The following is a 19,025-nucleotide window of genomic DNA, read 5'->3' on the forward strand; positions in this document are numbered from 1 at the left end:
TAAAATGATCAGGTTTTTTTACTTGAGCTGGCTCTCTAATGAGGGGAATCCACAGGAGAGATTCTGAAGAACAAGTGAGAAGGGGGAGAATTAGTGTTATGGAAGAAACCTGAGGAAGGAAGAAAGCGGTAAGGCTGGCGAAAAACATTTTGTCTTTTTCACTTCTGCGTATGCCTGGTCTGATGAAGTCCCAATTCATCCAGTATGGCACAGATCAGTGTTTCCTAAGCTAAGCCTGATAGGCTTCCATAATTTGGGGAATGGGGAACTGAGATCTTAGAGCTGGAACAGGTCATAAGGAGGTCATAAGGCCCAAAGGAGCAATCAACTAAGGAGCACCAAGACATCTGAGGAATTCCTCTAAAATGAAAGATAGAGACCAAACAAGTAGAAAAACTTAAAGGGAACAGAGACTCTGTAAGGAGAATACTCAAAATAGTCCCTCTTTCATATACTGTGAAATACAGGAAAAAGTATTGTATCCATTAAAAAAAAAAAAAAAACAGGATAAAGAGAAACATTAAAAAACCTGCTCTGGAAAAAACATAGCATAAATTATAAGCTCAACAAAAAGAATGAGAAATAAAGATAAGAATATCTTCTAGAAAGAGAAGCAGAGAAACAAAGAAATTTAAGATAGGAAAGAAAAGATAAAAATTAGAGGGCTGGTGCAGGATGTTTACCACCCAAATAATAGGCATTCTCAAAAGAGCAAAGAAGACACAGGGGGAGAAATCGTCAACAAAATGGTCCATGAATTGTCCTCCAAACTGAAGAATGTGTTTCCTGATAGAAGGGGCTGACCAAGCATCACCTACCACAGAATTTTAAGACACACATCATTGTGAAATTTCATAACACTAGGGACAAAAAAAAAAAAAAAAATTCTTCAAACTTTCAGAGGAAAAACAAAAGAGCACAAGTATAAAAGATTTGGAATCAGAATGGCTTCTGACTTCTCAAAAACAATGACAGACATTAAATTAGCATTATCTTCAAAAGTCTGAAGAATTGTTTCCAACTTAGAATTCTTTACCAACTATTAATGAAGTATAAGGATAAAATATAAATGTTTTCATGCATGCAAAGTCTCAGAAAATTTATTTCCCATGCCTAATTTCTTAGAAATCTACTAGACCTCCCAAAAAACGGAGTTAACCTAGGAAGAAAAATACATGGAATCATGAAACAAAGAGTGAAAACAAGTTAGAAGTGAAGCATAATGGTCTTTGGAACCAGTCTGGACTACAGCAGGTCAAAAAGCTCCAGATAAGTTTTTCTGACTAAATTTGATGGAATATCTCTGCATCTTAAATTATTAAGAGGAGGTTTAGATAATTAGCTAAGAAACTGAGGCTGAATTCATGATACGTAGAAAACTAAACAAAGATACAAAGTATTAATTTTAGGGAAAACAAGATTATTCAAGAAAAGAAAAGTAGGCATGGCCCATTTGTGAATATGTAGTTTACATCATCATAATTCACACAAGTCATATTTTAAAGAACAAATATGGATTCCCATATCAAGTAACATGATTAGATATCAGGATATATCTTCCAGCTGAAACAGGTTGTAAAGCTGAAATGACTATAGTTTTAAAGCCCTCCTTTAACACACTGAATATCTAGTGAAATAGTAAAATTTGTGAGTCTAAAATATGTCAGTGAGGAAGCTTGGAGCATCAAGCCACTTTTACCTTGAGATTATTGTCTGAACCTGGTAAAATTGAATTTTGGATTACATGACCTTGTGGGTTCTGGGAACAGAAGACAAATTCCAAGGACTGCTCAGGTAGGGAATTTTATAAAATATACCTTTATTTCAAGTACTAGAATATTAGAGGGCTCTACCCTTTGTGTAAAGTTGAACCAGAAGTCTACAACCCTCAGAGTATTCTAAGAGAAGTTGCCTTGGAGATGAGTAAAGCAGTTCTAAAAGTATCTCCACAAATAATTTTCCAAGGAATACGGGCAACTCAGTATCTAAAATTACTAAGTATATCAGGAGACTACATACCATGAGCCGGAATTAACATAAAAAACAAAGCCACCAAGATTTCATTTATTGGAATTATCAGACTCAGAATATAAAGTAATTATGTTTACTATGTTCAGAAAGAAAATATAAGGTAGAAAAAGGAAACCAAAAAACCAAGCAGATTTGAAAAAGAACCAAATGGACATCTAGGAATGAGAAATGTTATAGTTGAAATAAAACAATTAAAATTAACAACAAATTAGTTAGAGATAAAGAGAGAATTAGTGAAATAGAAAAAACGTTAGACGACATTATAAAGCACAGAGGAAGAAACACATGTAAAAGGTAAAATATGAAAGAGAGACATAACATAAAATTGGATTCTCAGAAGAAGAGGAAAGAAAGAATGAAGCAGAATAAGCATTTGAAGTAATGGCTTAGAATTTTTGAAAACTAGATACTAACCAGTAGATTCCAAAATCCCAATGAGTCCTGAGCAGGAAAAATTACAAGAAATATACATATCAAGTAACATAATTAGATAATTAGACACATTACTGTGAGCCTGTAGAACACCAAAGATAAAGAGAAAATCTAGGAAAGTATTTTTTTAAGAGGCAGATTACTTTCAAAGGAGCAACAGTTAGGCTGAGAGCGGACTCTCAAGAATAATGCAAGACAATGGCATTCCTCTGTCCTCTGTGTATTGAGAAAGGTAATTGACAAGCTAACACACCATACCCAGCAAAAGTATCTTTCAAGAATCAGGGTGAAATAAAGACATTTAAAGACAAACATGAACCTAGAGAAGACCTTCATTAAGATAAATTCTAAAGGATATATTTAAAACAAAATGAGAGTGGTTCCAGATAGAAGTTCTGAGTTGGAAGGGAGAAAGAAGAATAAAGAAAGTGTTAAATATGTGAATAAACTTAAATAAACAGTAAAAAGCAATAATACTTTTCTTGGAGTTTTAAGAGAAAATAAATATTCAACAATAGAAGCATATAGGTTGAGAGTGGGATGAATAGATTTTAAGTTTTCTAAGGTTCTTATATTGTCCAGAGCTAGGTAAAGATATAGATAAACTTTAGATTTTGATAAATTAAGGATGTATGTTGTGACGTCTATCATAATCAGTAAAATAGAAAGCATTTAACTCTCAAACCTATAGATGTAAAATATAGAATGAGAAAATGTTTCAAAAGGCAAGAAAAGAGAAAGAAATATAGAACAAGTAGACATATAGGAATAACAAAATAAGATGAAAAGAGATTAATCCTTCTATTAGTATTTCAATTACATGTAAATAGATTAAATTCTATAGTTAAAGACATAAGTGGTAAGAGTGGATTGTAAAAATCTGCTTATGGGCTGTTTATAAGGGATAAATCAAAAACCAATGAGGGACTTCCCTGATGGTCCAGTGGGTAAGATTCCATGCTCCTGATGCAGGGTGCCCGGGTTCGATCCCTGGTCGGGGAACTGGATCCCATGTGCATACTGCAACTAAGAAGTCAACATGCCGCAGCTAAAGATACCACATGCTGCAATGAATATCCCACATGCCGCAGCTAAGACCTGGCACAGCCTAAATAAATAAATAAAAAATAAATAAATATTTTAAGAGAAACAATGAAAAGCTTGAAAGAAAAACAATGGCAAAATGTATGTTAAGGCTTCCTCAACAAAAGAAATCTGGAGTAACTATAATAATAGGAAACAAAATTGTCTTTAAGTTAAAAAGTAGGGTGTGGGTTTTTTTCCTGACACCAAATAGATCACTCTAATACTAAGTCTCTGATTCTCTGACCCAACCAGGTTTCCTACAGTTCAGTTCAACTCTGATGCTACCTGGAGTTAGCACAGACCCCACAAGTTAAGGCATCAATCCCACAACCCTGCCTCAACTTCAGACATCACCCACAAAGGGGATCCCCAGGCTACCTGTACCTCTTCCTGGCCAACTACAAATTCGGGGGTTTTCCACAACACCCTTCTCAGGTTTTATAATTTCTAGAATGACAATAGAACTCAGTAAAGTGCTATACTTATTATTACAGTTTATTGTAAAGGTATAATAATTTAACAGCCAGATAAAGAGGTATATAGGGCAAGACCCAGAGAATCCCAAGCACAGGAGCCTCTGTCCCCATGGAATTGGGTTGCACCACCTTCCCAGCACGTAGATGTGTTCACCGACTTGGAAGCTCCTGAGCCCCATTGTTAAGGGGATTTTATTATGTAGCCGTGGTTGATTAAATCAACTGCTGATGGCTGAACTCAGTCTCTTGCCCCTATAACTCCCCTTCTCCAGTCCGTTTGAGTCATCTCATTAGTATACAAATGATACTCTTACTCAGGAAATTCCAAGAATTTTAGGAGCCCTGTGCCAGGAAAAGGGAGCAAAAGCCAATATATATTTTTTATTACACCACAAAAATTTCAAAATGATGAAGGATTAAATTCACCAAAAAGATGTAACAATTTTAAATTTGTATTTACCCAATAAAGAAAGTCTCAAAATAAATGAAGTAAAAATTGACACCTATAAGAGAAATCTACCAATCCATAATCATTATGAAGGATTATTAGAATATTTCTCATTAATTGCTGGAATAAGCAGACCAAAACAAACAAACAAAAGCCAAAATAAATAAGGCTCTGTAAGATTTGAACAACCCAATTAATAAACGACCTAATGGTCATATAAAGCAGACTCCATCCAACAACTATAAGATATACTTCTTTTTTCAAGTGTACATGGAACATTTGTAAAATTTGATCATGTACAGGCCATAAAACAAGTCTCAACAAATTTAAAAGGACTGAAATAACATAGGCCATGTGTTCTGAATATAATGCAGTGAATCTATAAATCAAAACACTACCAAAACCCCATATGATAGGAAATTAAGAACATACCTTGAAATAGTTCCTCGATCTATGACAAAATTATGAAAATAATTTGAATTGAAATTCAAAATAATTTGAAGTGAAAGATTATGAAAATATCAATTGAAATGCAGCACTTAGAGGAAATTTTATAGCTTTTTATGCATATATTAGAAGACAAAAGAAAAAAGGCTGAGTTGAGCATCCATTCCAAGAATTTAGAAAGAGAACAGCAAAATAAACACAAATACAAGAGAAGAAAGGATATAATAAAGATAACCCAAATCAATGAAATAGAAAACAAGCACACAATATAGAGAGAGGCACAGTATAGACTAAAGATAGGTTTTTCTAAAAGATTTATGAAATTGATAACTTCCTGGCAAGAATGCTAAAGTGAAAAAAGATAAGGCACAAATAGTTGTTAAAGGAAAAATAAATAAATAAAGACCATTAGAGAGCAAGGATTGAATACTGAGTGGGAAAGTTTTACTGCCAAACAGGCAACCCAATCAAGCATGGAGTCCAGGAAGGCTCTCCAGGTTGAGGTCAGAGGAAAAGAAGACCATGAACTCTCTTGGTCCAGCATTAGGAATGCAAAGCACCTGGGCACTGTTGATTAGCAATATCTGGGTTTGTTGGCTGAGGTCATATGCTATGTAGGCGTAGCATGTTTGTAGCAGGAATAGGGCATCCAGGGGCCTCTAATTTGCTCATATAGCAACTGAGTCAAGATTATGTCACCCAGTCAAGCCAAATAAGGGATTATTATACCCAGTATCAGGAGTGAAAAGCAGACATTGCTAGAGATGCTGCAAACATAAACAAAAAGAAGATATTATAAATAGTTTTCTGCTGATATAATTAAAAGTTTAGAAGAAATAAAGAAATTTCCAGAAAATAGAACTTACTAAAACTGATTCATTAAGGAATATAAAATCTGAATAGTAGATGGGCTTCCCTGGTGGCACAGTGGTTGAGAGTCCGCCTGCCGATGCAGGGGACACGGGTTCATGCCTCGGTCTGGGAAGATCCCACATGCCGCGGAGTGGCTGGGCCCGTGAGCCATGGCCGCTGAGCCTGCGTGTCCGGAGCCTGTGCTCCACAACGGGAGAGGCCACAACAGTGAGAGGCCTGCATACTGCAAAAAAAGAAAAAAAGAAAAAAATCTGAATAGTTTTATAATGCGTTAAGGAATATAAAATCTGAATAGTTTTATAACTAAGAATGAAATTAAAATAGTAATTAAAAAAAAATCTTCCCACAAAGAACACTCAAGACCCAGACAACTTCACCAGCAAGGTCTACCTAACACTGGAAGAACAAATAATTCCAGTCTCACATAGACTCACACATAACCTTGATACCAAAACATGAGAGGTTCAGTGTAAGAAAGAAAAATTATAGGCCAATTTTACTTTTGAACAGAGATGCAAAAATTATAAACAAAATACTAGCAAACCAAAATCAATAATACATAAACAAGATATCACACACTTTGACTATGTTGGGTTTGTCTCTTGAATGCAAGCTTGGTTTAACATTGGAAAATTAATATAACCTACCACCTTTTAAAAGCTTAAACGAAAATGCCAACTTTTCAGGAATAAAAAATAATTCTATTTTTTGCTAAGAAGCTGGAATCAGCATTCAATTTTTGTATTCCTATTTGAGTATTCCCCACCTTCCCCTACCCTTCCCCGGCATTTTCCCATTTTGATTAGACTAATTTTCATCCAAGAAATACGACCATCCCTATGGGCGTGCCAACCAAAGGATGTGTATGATGCTTCTGCCCACAGAGAATAGGTCCAGATTAGCATGATCCCCATTTAGTCTTATGGTACTTAAAAATCAGTGACTACCAAGGGCTTACTGAATACATGGTCCATTAATATGCCTTGTAAGAGAAGGATAAGTTGATCCAAAATACCAAGAGAAACAGATCTTTTTAAAAAAATCTTAAAGTCTTGTAGACCATAGGTGTTACCCCCCCAACCCCAAGCCAGCCTCAGGGTCAAGTGAAACTCAGTTAACTCTTCTTTACTCCAATGCCTCCTCATTTTAACACACTTTCCCTAAATTCTCCTTTGAATTCTTTAGCCCGGAATCAACCCTCTTGCTTATCTCCTTCATAGGTCTAGTTTAGACAAACCAAGATAGCAAGCTGCCAAAAATTATTTTTAGTTTTTTAAAAAGGTTAAAGATGATTACCACCACATCTTTATTAACTGCTGAAGGGCAGACACTTTGCCTTTTATATTATAGTTGGTAAAGAACAGAACAATAGACTCTCAAGCTGGAGAAGAATTGTAAAGGCTGTTAGTTCCAGCTATCCCTTTGGTTGTCTCTAAACTATCTTCCATTTAGTGTTCTCAAGCCTGTGCTTAAATACATTAAGGACTGTTGAATTTACTTGTACAGAGTGGAACATTAAGAAATATCCACTAATGATGATGTTGATAAGCGCACTTCAATAAGAAATACATTTCTTCATTTCTTTCTTTCTTGTCACCTATCAATAGTCTTGGGGTCAGGGGAAAGGGGAGGGAGTTGCATTTCAAAATGCATCTTCCACTGTGTTCCTAATGTTCCATTGAAATTCAGTGTATTGTCCCCAGATAGGACACGTGTGACCTGTATTCAAAATAGGATGCTAATAGACTCACTTCCTAAAGATTGCCAAAGGCCAAAGAACTGACTTTTTTTTTATTGGAGTAGAGTTGCTTTACGATGTTGTGTTAGTTTCTGCTGTACAACGAAGTGTAGCAGCTATATTTTACATATATCTCCTCCCACTTGGACCTCCCTCCTACTCCCCCCACCATCCCACCCATCTAGGTCATCACAGATCACTGAGCTGAGCTCCATGTGCTATACAGCAGGTTCACCTCCCCTTAGTAGGATATGTGCTTCGAATTACTTTTTGTTTTTTTGCTTTTTCTCAGAAGGATACATAGGTCTTTTAAACTATCCTTTCCTACCCAATCCTCCTTGAGACCACAGACACAGATTTTAAGACAATTGGCCTGTGTTTGCATGTAATTTGTGGTGTAGGAAGCTAGAGGCCCTCATGAGAATTGAGCTCCTGAATTTTGTACCAATAATTGACATTAATAAATGACCAAAGACTCATATGGTGATTCTCCTTTGGACTAAAGGATTTACTGCTGCTTCTGTTGATGTTAGTATTATCTAGAAATAGTAAATGTGCTATGACAGGGAAGGCTGACACCTGGCAGGCAATTTGTTCAAATTCCCCTGTGCTTCTTTCTGTCGGTGGGGTAGTTCTGAATTCAGAAAGGTAGCTGCTTCCAGTGTTTCTAAAGGAGTATTTTCTCTCTTTCCACTGAAGGTAATAAGTTAGGCAGTGTTCTCTAAACAATCCACATAAATGAAAGATTAATGACCACTCATAAAATACTGTTAATACATGTCTCAGGATCCCCTAAACACTCTGCATTATCACCTGCCTGTGATGTGATGAGAGGCCCCGGGCATTCAAATGAAGGATGGAAAAGAAAGAACTGGAGGTAGAAAACAGGAGTGTCTAGGGTGGCCAGAGCACAAGTCTGATGAATAAATCATATCTACTCAGCCCTTGCTGCTGCCACTGCCGGGCTGTGCAGATTTCCTTATGGTGCTGGCCACAGGTGTTAGGAAGGCCAGGTGTCCTCTGGACGTAGGAATTGGCCAAGTAGAATAGAGAAGCAAAGTCTATCAAACCTGATAACCAAAGACTGTGAGTTGTTAATGGAATATTCCATACTCAGAGAAACATAACTTTGGCCGTGACCTAATTGGCTATTTTTATTGTCTGTAATGCTGATATTAAGTACAAAACTATTGATGAAAATTTAGCCACTGGTTAGGTGCCAAAAGTTTGTTTTTTAAAAATTGGTAATTTTGGACTTCCCTGGTGGAGCAGTGGTTAAGAACCTGCCTGCCAATGCAGGGGACACGAGTTCGATCCCTGGTCCAGGAAGATCCCACATGCCACGGAGCAAGTATTGAGCCCACACGTCACAACTACTGAGTCCGCCTGCTGCAGCTACTGAAGCCCATACGCCTAGAGCCTGTGCTCCACAACAAGAGAAACCACGGAAATGAGAAGCCCTCTCACCACAACGAAGAGTAGCCCCCGCTCACTGCAACTAGAGAAAGCCCACACACAGCAACGAAGACCCAACACAGCCAACAGTAAATAAATTTTTAAAAAATTAATTAAAAAAACAGCTCATAAATAAAAGAACTGGTAATTTTAACAGGTACGTTTCAGAACCTGGGAGGTACACATTTCTCTCATATATTTGTTCCCTAATAAATTGTCCAAAATGGGTTCCAAATAACTAAAGTCGTGAAGTGTGACCAGATAATTGCTCACATTTCTGGATCAGTTTGTCATATACCAGGGATTGTCTCATACGTTCTACATATTTTACTCTTATTTAACTCTCACAGCACCTCTATGAAATACATATTATTATCCCCATTTTAAAGATGAGAAAACTGAAGCTTAGGTTAAATAATTTGCTTGAGGTCACATAGCTGGTCATGGTGACTCTTGACTTGACCTCAGTGAATCTGACCACAAAACCCCAGCTCTTAACTACTATTCTATGCAAATGAGCAAAGTCTATAAAATGAAGCTAAAAGAGAGAAAATATCTTTTTTCTTAAAATGGAAAAATGACTTTACTATTCATAGACTGTGGGTGGATCTATGTAAGATAATATATGTAAAGTTGTTAGAACAGTGCCTGGCCCTTATTGGCTTTGAATAAATGTTAGCTGTCATGGTTGTTGTAGTATCTTTAAGGTAAATTTCAGGTGTTCCAAATGTTGGTTTGCCTGATTCTCACAAGGAGCTTGGCCCATGGGAAGGTGGCACAGTGCCTTTGGTGAATAAGTGCATTAATTGCAGGCTTTGGAACCAAACCTGGGTGGCACTTTGAAAATGGGATTGAAGCCCTAGCTTATAGACAAGTACCCACCAGAGCAAGGATCTCAATGTTTGGCAGATTTTCTGTTGCAGCATCCTCTCTGAAAGCAGGGTTTTCCCAGTGATGTATTTTATAAAGATGTCAAATTGCCACTTGTTTCCTGTGCTTTTCTGATAAGAGAAGCATTTGGAATCTGTGCTCTGCCACCTTTAAACACTAAACATTCAGATTTTTAAAAGTATAAATCTTACTTCTTACTTCAGAGCACCCTAGAGGATTATGGTGGCAGATATTATGGCCTCCTTTGGTTCTGTGTATGCAGAGACCTCTAGGCCCAGGGAGTGCTTTGACCTTTGGTATTTAATGGGATGCTGTACAGTCACTGTCTTTACTGGCCTGGAGAGCAGCTGCTCAGTGGTTATTATGGACTGAATATTTGTGTCCCCCCAAAATTCATATGTTGAAGCCCTAACCACCAATGTGATAGTTGTTGGAGATGGGGCTTTTGGGAGGGGAATAGTTAGATGAGGTCATGATGATGGGGCCCTCATGATGGGATTAGTGTCCTTGTATAAAGAGACATCAGAGAGCATGGTGAGCATGGGGGACAATAGAACATGGTATCCATGTTCAGGAAAAGAAAACATGGCCATCTGCCTGTGGTCAACAGGCTTCTTTTGAGGTGAGCAAGGGGGTGAAAAGAGACTGGCATGAGGCTGAGAGTGAGCCTGTAAACCTCAGGTACCATCATGCTTCAAGGGGTAAAAGGAAGATAGTTACTAGACCTACATTTTTGAAATTTTTCAGTGAGTTCTTCCAAATTAAATGGCGAATTTTGCCTCAGGAATGTTGGGTTTTATCCAGAAAAATGTAATGTGAAGACAGATTAAAAGAGAGTAATGGGAATAGTCTACTGTGTTTTCTTCATTGAAGTATAGTTGATTTACAATGTTGTGTTAATTTCTGCTGTACAGCAAAGTGACTCAGTTATACACATCTACTGTATTTTTTTTTAAATACACTTTGTTTTTTTGCAGTCCATTTATGTGGATACTAATATGATTGCCTTGGCTCCTTAGCAGAGAATCTGAATTCTCAGCATCACTTCAGCAAAATTTGTTATGGTAATAGAGTGAGGGCCTTTTGATCTTGATGATTAACATGGAGCTTGGCTAACCTGATTTTATAACTCTGCCCGAAACTGGGTTTCGGTCTGTTAATACAGCATAATACATTCAAATGAAGCTTCCTTGGGCTGTCTTATCCCAGAACTGTTGTGATTTATTATTTGAAATGAAGTTCTCATAAAGAACTTTGCATGAAGAAAAAGTTTAAGTGTATAATTTATTTTGATTCTTAAAATTAATCTCCATGTTGCTTTTCCTGGTTAAGAAGTGAAACCCTGAGGTACTACAACTGTGAATAATTCAGCAATCCATTCAATAAATGTGTGTTAAATTCCTGATATGTCGCAGGCTATGTGCAAGGTACTGGGGATACCGTGGTGAAACATAAAAGGCAAGGGCCCGGCGCTATGCTTTTTTGCCTTATGTATGAGCTATGAGGCCATCAATGATTCAACCCATCTTTCAACTCTAGGATCGATCAGTCTTCTGGCCACACATTGCTGGGGCCAGGACAGAGAATGTGTGGCAGCTAGGCAGACAGCATACAGAGGAACAGTGGGGAGGAAGGGCAGGCATTTTGGAGTCTATGCTGATATGGAAAGCAAAGCCACCCTTGCAGTACAGTTGATAGACTTTAATATTAAAATAAACTTTGGGCAATTGCAAACATAACAACAGAGTTGTCTGCTTTGGTACAAAGACATGTCACCCCAGCTATATAGCATTGTATGAAAAAAGTGTTGTGTCAGGCTGACTGAAGATCAGCAGAACATGAACAGTAGAGGGAAACCATCTGAAGTGGTTCCAGACAAAGACAGTTTTCCTAATTCCATTGATGAAATTCACCAATACCCAATAAGGGAAGATTGGAAATTCACATCAGAACCCGCTGTACATAATTTGTAGTTCGCTCTATGTAATTATACTCAAGTAAATTATAGAGGAATCTGTATATGTTCTCCTTTCATAGTACAAATTAAATCATTTTAACAAATCCCTTTTTTAAAATTAAAAGTCATGTATTAAAGACCCACCAAAATGAAAACTCCACAAGCAGGGACTGCAACTCATCATGCTCACTGCTCTGTCCCCGGAACAGTGTGTAGCTCGTCGTATTTTCTGGCCACCCAGGCCTTTTACGTACTCTTCCTATGCTTAGGAAAGGTCTCATCTTACAAATCCTACCTCCCCAAAGTGGAAGCCAGAAAACAAATTTCCCAGCCTCCTTTACAGCTAAGATAGAGGCATGTGACCCAGGATCCACCAGCCAGCTGCACCTACAAGGGACTTCTACTCAGAAGCGAACACAAAGAAGCAAGCTTTACCCCAAATCTAATTTTTCTAGCAAAGGTGGAGACTGAAGCATCAGTCTTTCTCCTCCAGTAAGGTTTCCCTGCATATCGCCCATCCTTGAGGGCAGTTGGGTTTAGACCTTCTCTAGGTCTACTTTTCATTGTACTTACCCATGCTATTATAATGATTATCATCTTTAATTAGGTTCTAATCTGCTGTGATAGTTAGGGTAATCCTAGCTGCTCTCACAAACCAAAAATATATGGTGGATCAATCACAGAAGAAGTTTCCCTTTCCTGATCACGTAAAGTTAACATGGTACCTGGGTTCAGCCGACAGCCTCCTGGCAGGAGGTAATTCATAGATCCAGGCATCTTCCATCGTGCAGCTTTGCCATCTGTACCACGTGGCTTCCAAGGGTGCCATGCCCATCTGAACCGGGCCAGAGGCAGAGGGCCTGAAGAATCACATGCTGGGGGTTTTATGAGCTAGCCTCTGAAGCTATGCTTATCACTTCTGTTCACATTCTATTGTTCAGAGCTCATCCATGTGGCTACACCTAACTGGCAAACACAGTTTAGCTTCCCGTAGCTTCTTCCAGTTAAGAGTACATGGACACTAGAAGATTATGACAAAGTGCCGTATCTAACTTTCTATCTTCTCTCTTGCTTCCATCCTCCTCGACTGGGAAAAAGGATGACAGTAAGAAGGCTAATCATACAGTAACACTGTGTAAATCACAGACAGCTGTAGCTCTGATCTGGATTCCCTTTTCTTGGCTCTTCTGTGCTTTTTGCTAAACATTTCTCTTGGGGTGCGGGGAAGGCACACATTCATTGGATAGTTATTTCTGAATGCTTTGCCCAAAACTGCTTTTATCTCCAAGCTCCCCATGTGTCACTCTGAAAGGGAAAGTGCTTAGCATGCAGCCTGGGCGCCACATGTGTTCTGACGCGCTGGCACGTGGATGAGTTAGGAGGTTCCAAATCATTGCCTCTTGGCCTCCCCCAGGCTAATATAGGAAACATCTTTTTTTCGCCCCTGCCTCTCCTGGACCTAGGTGCCTTATCAGCGGCCAGGGAAAGCTGGGAATACGACTCGGGAGCCAGGGACCTCCAGAGCCCGGACTTGCAGAGTCAGTCAGCCCTACAGAAGCTTCTTGAGTATGGGGGAAGCTCTTTGCATCAGCAGGCTGCTGCTTTCTACAAGCTGCTCACACAGTCCCCGCGTTTTGGCAACTCTGTAGGAGGAAGCTATCTAGAGCTGGCCAACACGGTGAGTCCTTTCTGGTTCAGAGAACACATCTTTAGGCCTGTGTGTATGCCAATACAAAATTTGAATTTTGAGCTCCAGGGGACATATCGGGTATTGTCTTTTTTATTGAGCTAAATGTTGTACCATTCCCAGCCTTGCCAATAATGTTAAGGGCTCCAAATACTTAAGATTGGTGACTTCACTCTCACTATTGAGAGCAGAGTGGTCGCCTAAAAAATGTTTTAAGTCTGTATGTTGTACAGATTTAATTACTAGAATATCCACAATGGCTTCACCACAGAATATTTTCTGGGACCAGACATTACAAGTCAATAGGATATAATTCTTTGTGTTCCCTAATTTGGGCTTTACTCGTTTGAAAAGCAAACAAGAAAATATTTCATTGAAAGTTTGATCATTGTTTCTGCTTGTACTTTAAAAACATATTCTGTTGAAAACTATGGAACAGCTTAGAATTCCATTATGCTTAGTTTAAACTTTTTTACCTCAGGATGAATTAGTACCGTGATGACCTTTGGGTGAAAAGCTGTTGTCTTCCCTTTTAAGCTAGAGCTGGGGAACGAGGTGGGGTTGGCTGAAGACCTGGGCCATGTTGGGGTGACGTGCAGACAGTTTATAAATTAGGGTTGCTATCTAGCCACTGTGTGAAAGGTCCGTAAACCTACCTTGCTTTTTGAAACTGAAGTTTGAAACCAGAGGTGATATAAGCATCTTGACAACTTCATTTACGTCTATTTACAATCTGCTTTGGGGTAGACTAGTGGTTTTCAGACTTTTTGTGTTTGAGGCATATTTTCTAATTCTGACATTTTTGGTGACGTGTTTGAAGGCACTAACAATCCTAAATACACAGCAAAAATGACAGTACAATCATCAGACAAATCCCAATTAAAAGACATTCTGCAAAATACTTGACCAGTACTCTGTGAAATTGTCAAGGATATCGAAAGTAAGGAAAGTCTGAGAAAGAGAAACTCACAGCTAAAAGGAGCCTAAGAAGATCTGACAACTTCTTATTTGTGGTACCCTGGCTGGGACATCAGGTAAAAACTAAGGAAACCTGGATAAATTATGGATTTTAGTTAATAATAATTATCAGTATTGATTCATTAATTGTGACACTGTATCATAATCATGTAAGATATTCATAATAGGGGAAATTGGGCGTGAAGTATGTGAGAACTCTCTGTCCCATCTTTGCAACTTTTCTAAAAAATTTTTAAATATATTAAAAACATACACACACACAATCACTACTATGGTGTAACTATGTCTCATAAAACCTGTAAAAGAACCCATAGTTATTGCACTGTTTACCACTTGGTCACCCTTCAAGGACATTCTTGCTCAGTTTGAGTAGAACTATTAACTCTCCTAATCTCATCTTCCTGTGTGCCCAGGAGACTAGGCAAGTAGCAGGAAATAAGTCATCTTTCTCTGGCATGGGCCTGGATTTAGGCTCTGCTTTTACAAATAATTTGCAGCAAGTTGAACTTTACTCTTTACTGTATCAGCTCAGCCTTTTTCAAGACAGACACTGATGTGGCAGTATGGGTTATAGCAAGAATCTATGTTACAGACTGATCAAAATTTAGTGGCCCCCGCTCTGAAGGGTTCAGGGCTTGAGGCCCACCAGTTTTCTTCAGCAGACCTACTGGTGAAAACAGCAGGAGTTGGCTGTTTCCTCCTCTGCTTGACTTCTTGGTTCTTAACCTTTCCAGTAACTGCTTGGATTTTGTTCTGTTCTCCCTTCAATCCTGGTCAGCCCCTGGGCTTCCCACAGCCAGTTTCTCTTTTTGTATTATTGGTGAAGTTTTGGAACTGATGGAACCCTGCCTGTGATGACCTTTGCAGAGGCCAGTTTGAGAAACATTCCCCTTACATGTTGAGCACCCAGCCCATGCAGGAGTGTTCACTTTATTAAAAGTCATGACCGGGCTTCCCTGATGGCGTGGTGGTTGAGAGTCCGCCTGCCGATGCAGGGGACGTGGGTTCATGCCCCGGTCCGGGAAGATCCCACATGCCTCATAGCGTCTGGGCCCGTGAGCCATGGCTGCTGAGCCTGCGCATCTGGAGCCTGTGCTCCGCAACGGCAGAGGCCACAACAGTGAGAGGCCCGCGTACCGCAAAAAAAAAAAAAAAAAAAAGTCATGACCTGGGAATTCCCTGGCAGTCTAGTGGTTAGGACTCCACATTCTCACTGCGGAGAGCCCTGGTTCAATCCCTGGTCGGGGAACTAAAATCCCACAAGCCACACAGTGCAGCCAAAAAACAAATACAAGTCATGACTCATATACTTACATTTGGCACACTTTTCTGTATATATGTTGTTGATGAAAATAATCAATAAACAACCTAAAATAGTAATAGAAAAGTGTTTTATTTGAACCCAGCTGAGGACTATAGCTCAGAAGACAGCCTCTCAGATAGCTCTGAGGAACTGCCCTGGAGAAGCATGGTTTTCAGCACAGTTTTATATCTTGTCAGAACAAAGAACATTAAACAAGTCAGGGATACATTCCTTCAAGATTAAAAAAAAAAACAGATTAGCACATACATAGCGAGTCAGCATGGCCTTGGCAGCTGGGAAGGGTGTCTTATCATTGAGGGGGTACTAGCATTGGCGTCCCAGAAAGGGAGGCATTTAATCTTTATTTCTAACATAAACATTCTTTACTTCTGGCCCTTTTCTTTATTAATTAAAGCAGATGTACAGTATGTTTGATAGGCCACAAACAGGGTATTTTAGTTAGCATAAAATTCAGGTTAACTCATGTATAAGCCAGAATGACTTCTCCACAACTCAAAATGTGAAAATCTTTTTTATCAATGTTATATGTCTATAAAAGCTTATAATGAACACATAATCAATGGTGGTGACCTATTCAGTAGTATTCATTAGAATACGTTGAATAAGTTTTTTTTTTTAAGTTATAGCTCCACGAATGAAGAAATAAAGTTGTACATTCTCACTTAAGGTGATCCTTGGTGAGAACCAGACCAAAATGCAAATGCAGGGACTTGCAATCTATGACGATGATTATGTTCTTTATTTTCTCACTGAATTGAAAATGCACAATTTTCAAAATATATTTTATTGAAATATACATGATTTACAATGTTTTAATTTCTGCTGTACAGCTAAGTGATTCAGTTATACATATACATGCATTCTTTTTTATATTCTTTTCCATTGTGGTTTATCACAGGATGTTGAATATAGTTCCCTGTGCTATACAGTAGGACCTTGTTGTTTATCCATCCTATATATACTAGTTTGCAACTGCTACCCCAGAACTTCCCCTCCATCCCTCCCCCACCCCCCCACCCCTTGGCAACCACAAGTCTGTTCTCTATGTCTGTGAGTCTGTTTCTGTTTCGTAGATATGTTCATTTTTGTTGTATTTTAGATTCCATATATAGGTGATATCATATGATATTGGTCTTCCTTTTTCTGACTTACTTCACTTAGTATGATAATCTCTAGTTGCATCCATGTTGGTGCAAGTGGCATTATTTTAACGGCTGAGTAATACTCCATTGTGTATATATACTACATCTTTATTCATTCATCTGTCAATGGACATTTAGGTTGCTTCCATGTCTTGGCTATTGTAAATCGGGCTGCTATGAACATTGGGGTGCATGTATCTTTTAGAATTAGTGTTTTCATCTTTTCTGGATATATGCCCAGGAGTGAGATTACTGGATCATATGGCAACTCTATTTTTAGTTTTTTAAGGAACCCCCATACTGTTTTCCATAGTGGCTATACCATTTTACATTCCCACCAACAATGTAGGAGGGTTCCCTTTTCTCCACACCCTCTCTAGCATTTGTTACTTGTAGACATTTTAGTGATGGCCATTCTGACTGGTGTGAGGTGATACCTCATTGTAGTTTTGATTTGCATTTTTCTAATAATGAGCAGCTTTGAGCATCTTTTCATGTGCCTTTTGACTATCTGTATGTCTTTGGAGAAATCTCTGTTTAAGTCTTCTGCCCATTTTTCAGTTGGGTTGTTTTTTTGTTGTTGTTATTGAGTTGCATGAACTGTTCGTATATTTTGGAAATTAAGCCCTTGTCGGTTACATTATTTGCAAATATTTTCTCCCAGTCCATAAGTTGTCTTTTTGTTTTGTTTATGGTTTCCTTTGCATACAAAAGCTTATAAGTTTGATTAGAGCCCATTTGTTTATTTTTACTTTTATGTCTGTGGCCTTGGGAGACTGACCAAGTCTCAGAGAATGTTTTGTCTATGTTTTTTTTAGGATTTTTATGGTGTCACGTCTTATGTTTAAGTCTTTAAGCCATTTTGAGTTTATTTTTGTGTATGGTGTGAGAGTGTGTTCTAACTTCATTGGTTTACAAGCAGCTGTCCAGCTTTCCCACTACTACTTGCTGAAGAGACTGTCTTTTCTCCTTTGTATGTTCTTGCCTCCCTTGTCAAAGATTAATTGTCCAGGGGCTTCCCTGGTGGCGCAGTGGTTGAGAGTCCGCCTGCCGATGCAGGGAACATGGGTTCGTGCCCCGGTCTGGGAGGATCCCACAGGCCGCAGAGCGGCTGGGCCTGTAAGCCATGGCCGCTGAGCCTACACGTCCAGAGCCTGTGCTCCGCAATGGGAGAGGCCACAACAGTGAGAAACCCATGTAACGCAAAAAAAAAAAAAAAAAAAATTAATTGTCCATAGGTGTGTGGGTTTATTTCTGGGCTCTCTATTCTTTTCCATTGATCCATATGTCTGTTTTTGTGCCAGTACCACACTGTTTTGATTACTGTAGCTTTGTAGTACTGTCTGAGGTCTGGAAGAGTTATGCCCCCTACTTTGTTCTTTTTCCTCAGGATTGCTTTGTCAATTCTGGGTTTTTTATGTTTCCATATAAATTTTAGGATTATTTGTTCTAGTTCTGTGAAAAATGTCATAGGTAATTTGATGGGATCGCATTAAATCTGTATATTGCTTTGGGTAATATGGCCATTTTAACAATATTTATTCTTCCAATCCAAGAGCATGGGATATCTTTACATTTCTTTGAATAATCTTCAGTTTCCTTTATTAATGTTTTGTAGTTCTCAGCATACAAATCTTTCACCTCTTTGGTCAGGTTTAGTCCTAAGTATTTTATTTTTTTGATGTGATTTTAAAACAAATAGTTTGTTTACATTCCCTTCTGATATTTCATTGTTAGTGGAAAATACACAACTTAAAAATATGATTTAAACTGATAGACCCTTGATAATTCCTTGGACCCTGTGGTAAAGGGACTTTTGAACCCCAATTCTTCATCCTTTCCTATATCTTCACTGTTTGTCATGTGACTTTGGTGTCTTCCTGTCAAATATGTGAGAAATAATAAAAGATTGTTGTTTTAACTATTGTGTTTAGGGTGGTTTGTTTCATGGCAATAGTTGACTCAGGGTCTGCTCACAGTGGTCCATGGAGCCCAGATTGAGAAATACCCCTTATAAGTGGCCAAAGAAAGCAAATAGCCTCTCTAAAGTGCACACTTGG

At 38.5% G+C, this 19,025-nt stretch overlaps 1 protein-coding gene across 1 annotated transcript in view; it reads left to right on the plus strand.

Moving 5' to 3' along the window:
- MCC (MCC regulator of WNT signaling pathway) overlaps positions 1-19,025 on the plus strand; it is a gene marked incomplete at its 5' end in the record, with an annotated part of 426,418 nt that overhangs the window by 93,376 nt on the left and 314,017 nt on the right. The window contains one exon of the mRNA XM_082651061.1: positions 13,298-13,512. Coding sequence (XP_082507187.1) covers positions 13,298-13,512 — 215 coding nt within the window. The remainder of the gene's footprint in view (positions 1-13,297; positions 13,513-19,025) is intronic.

This window comes from Grampus griseus (assembly GCF_964374135.1).
Source record: "Grampus griseus genome assembly, chromosome: 3".
Lineage (NCBI taxonomy): Eukaryota > Metazoa > Chordata > Mammalia > Artiodactyla > Delphinidae > Grampus > Grampus griseus.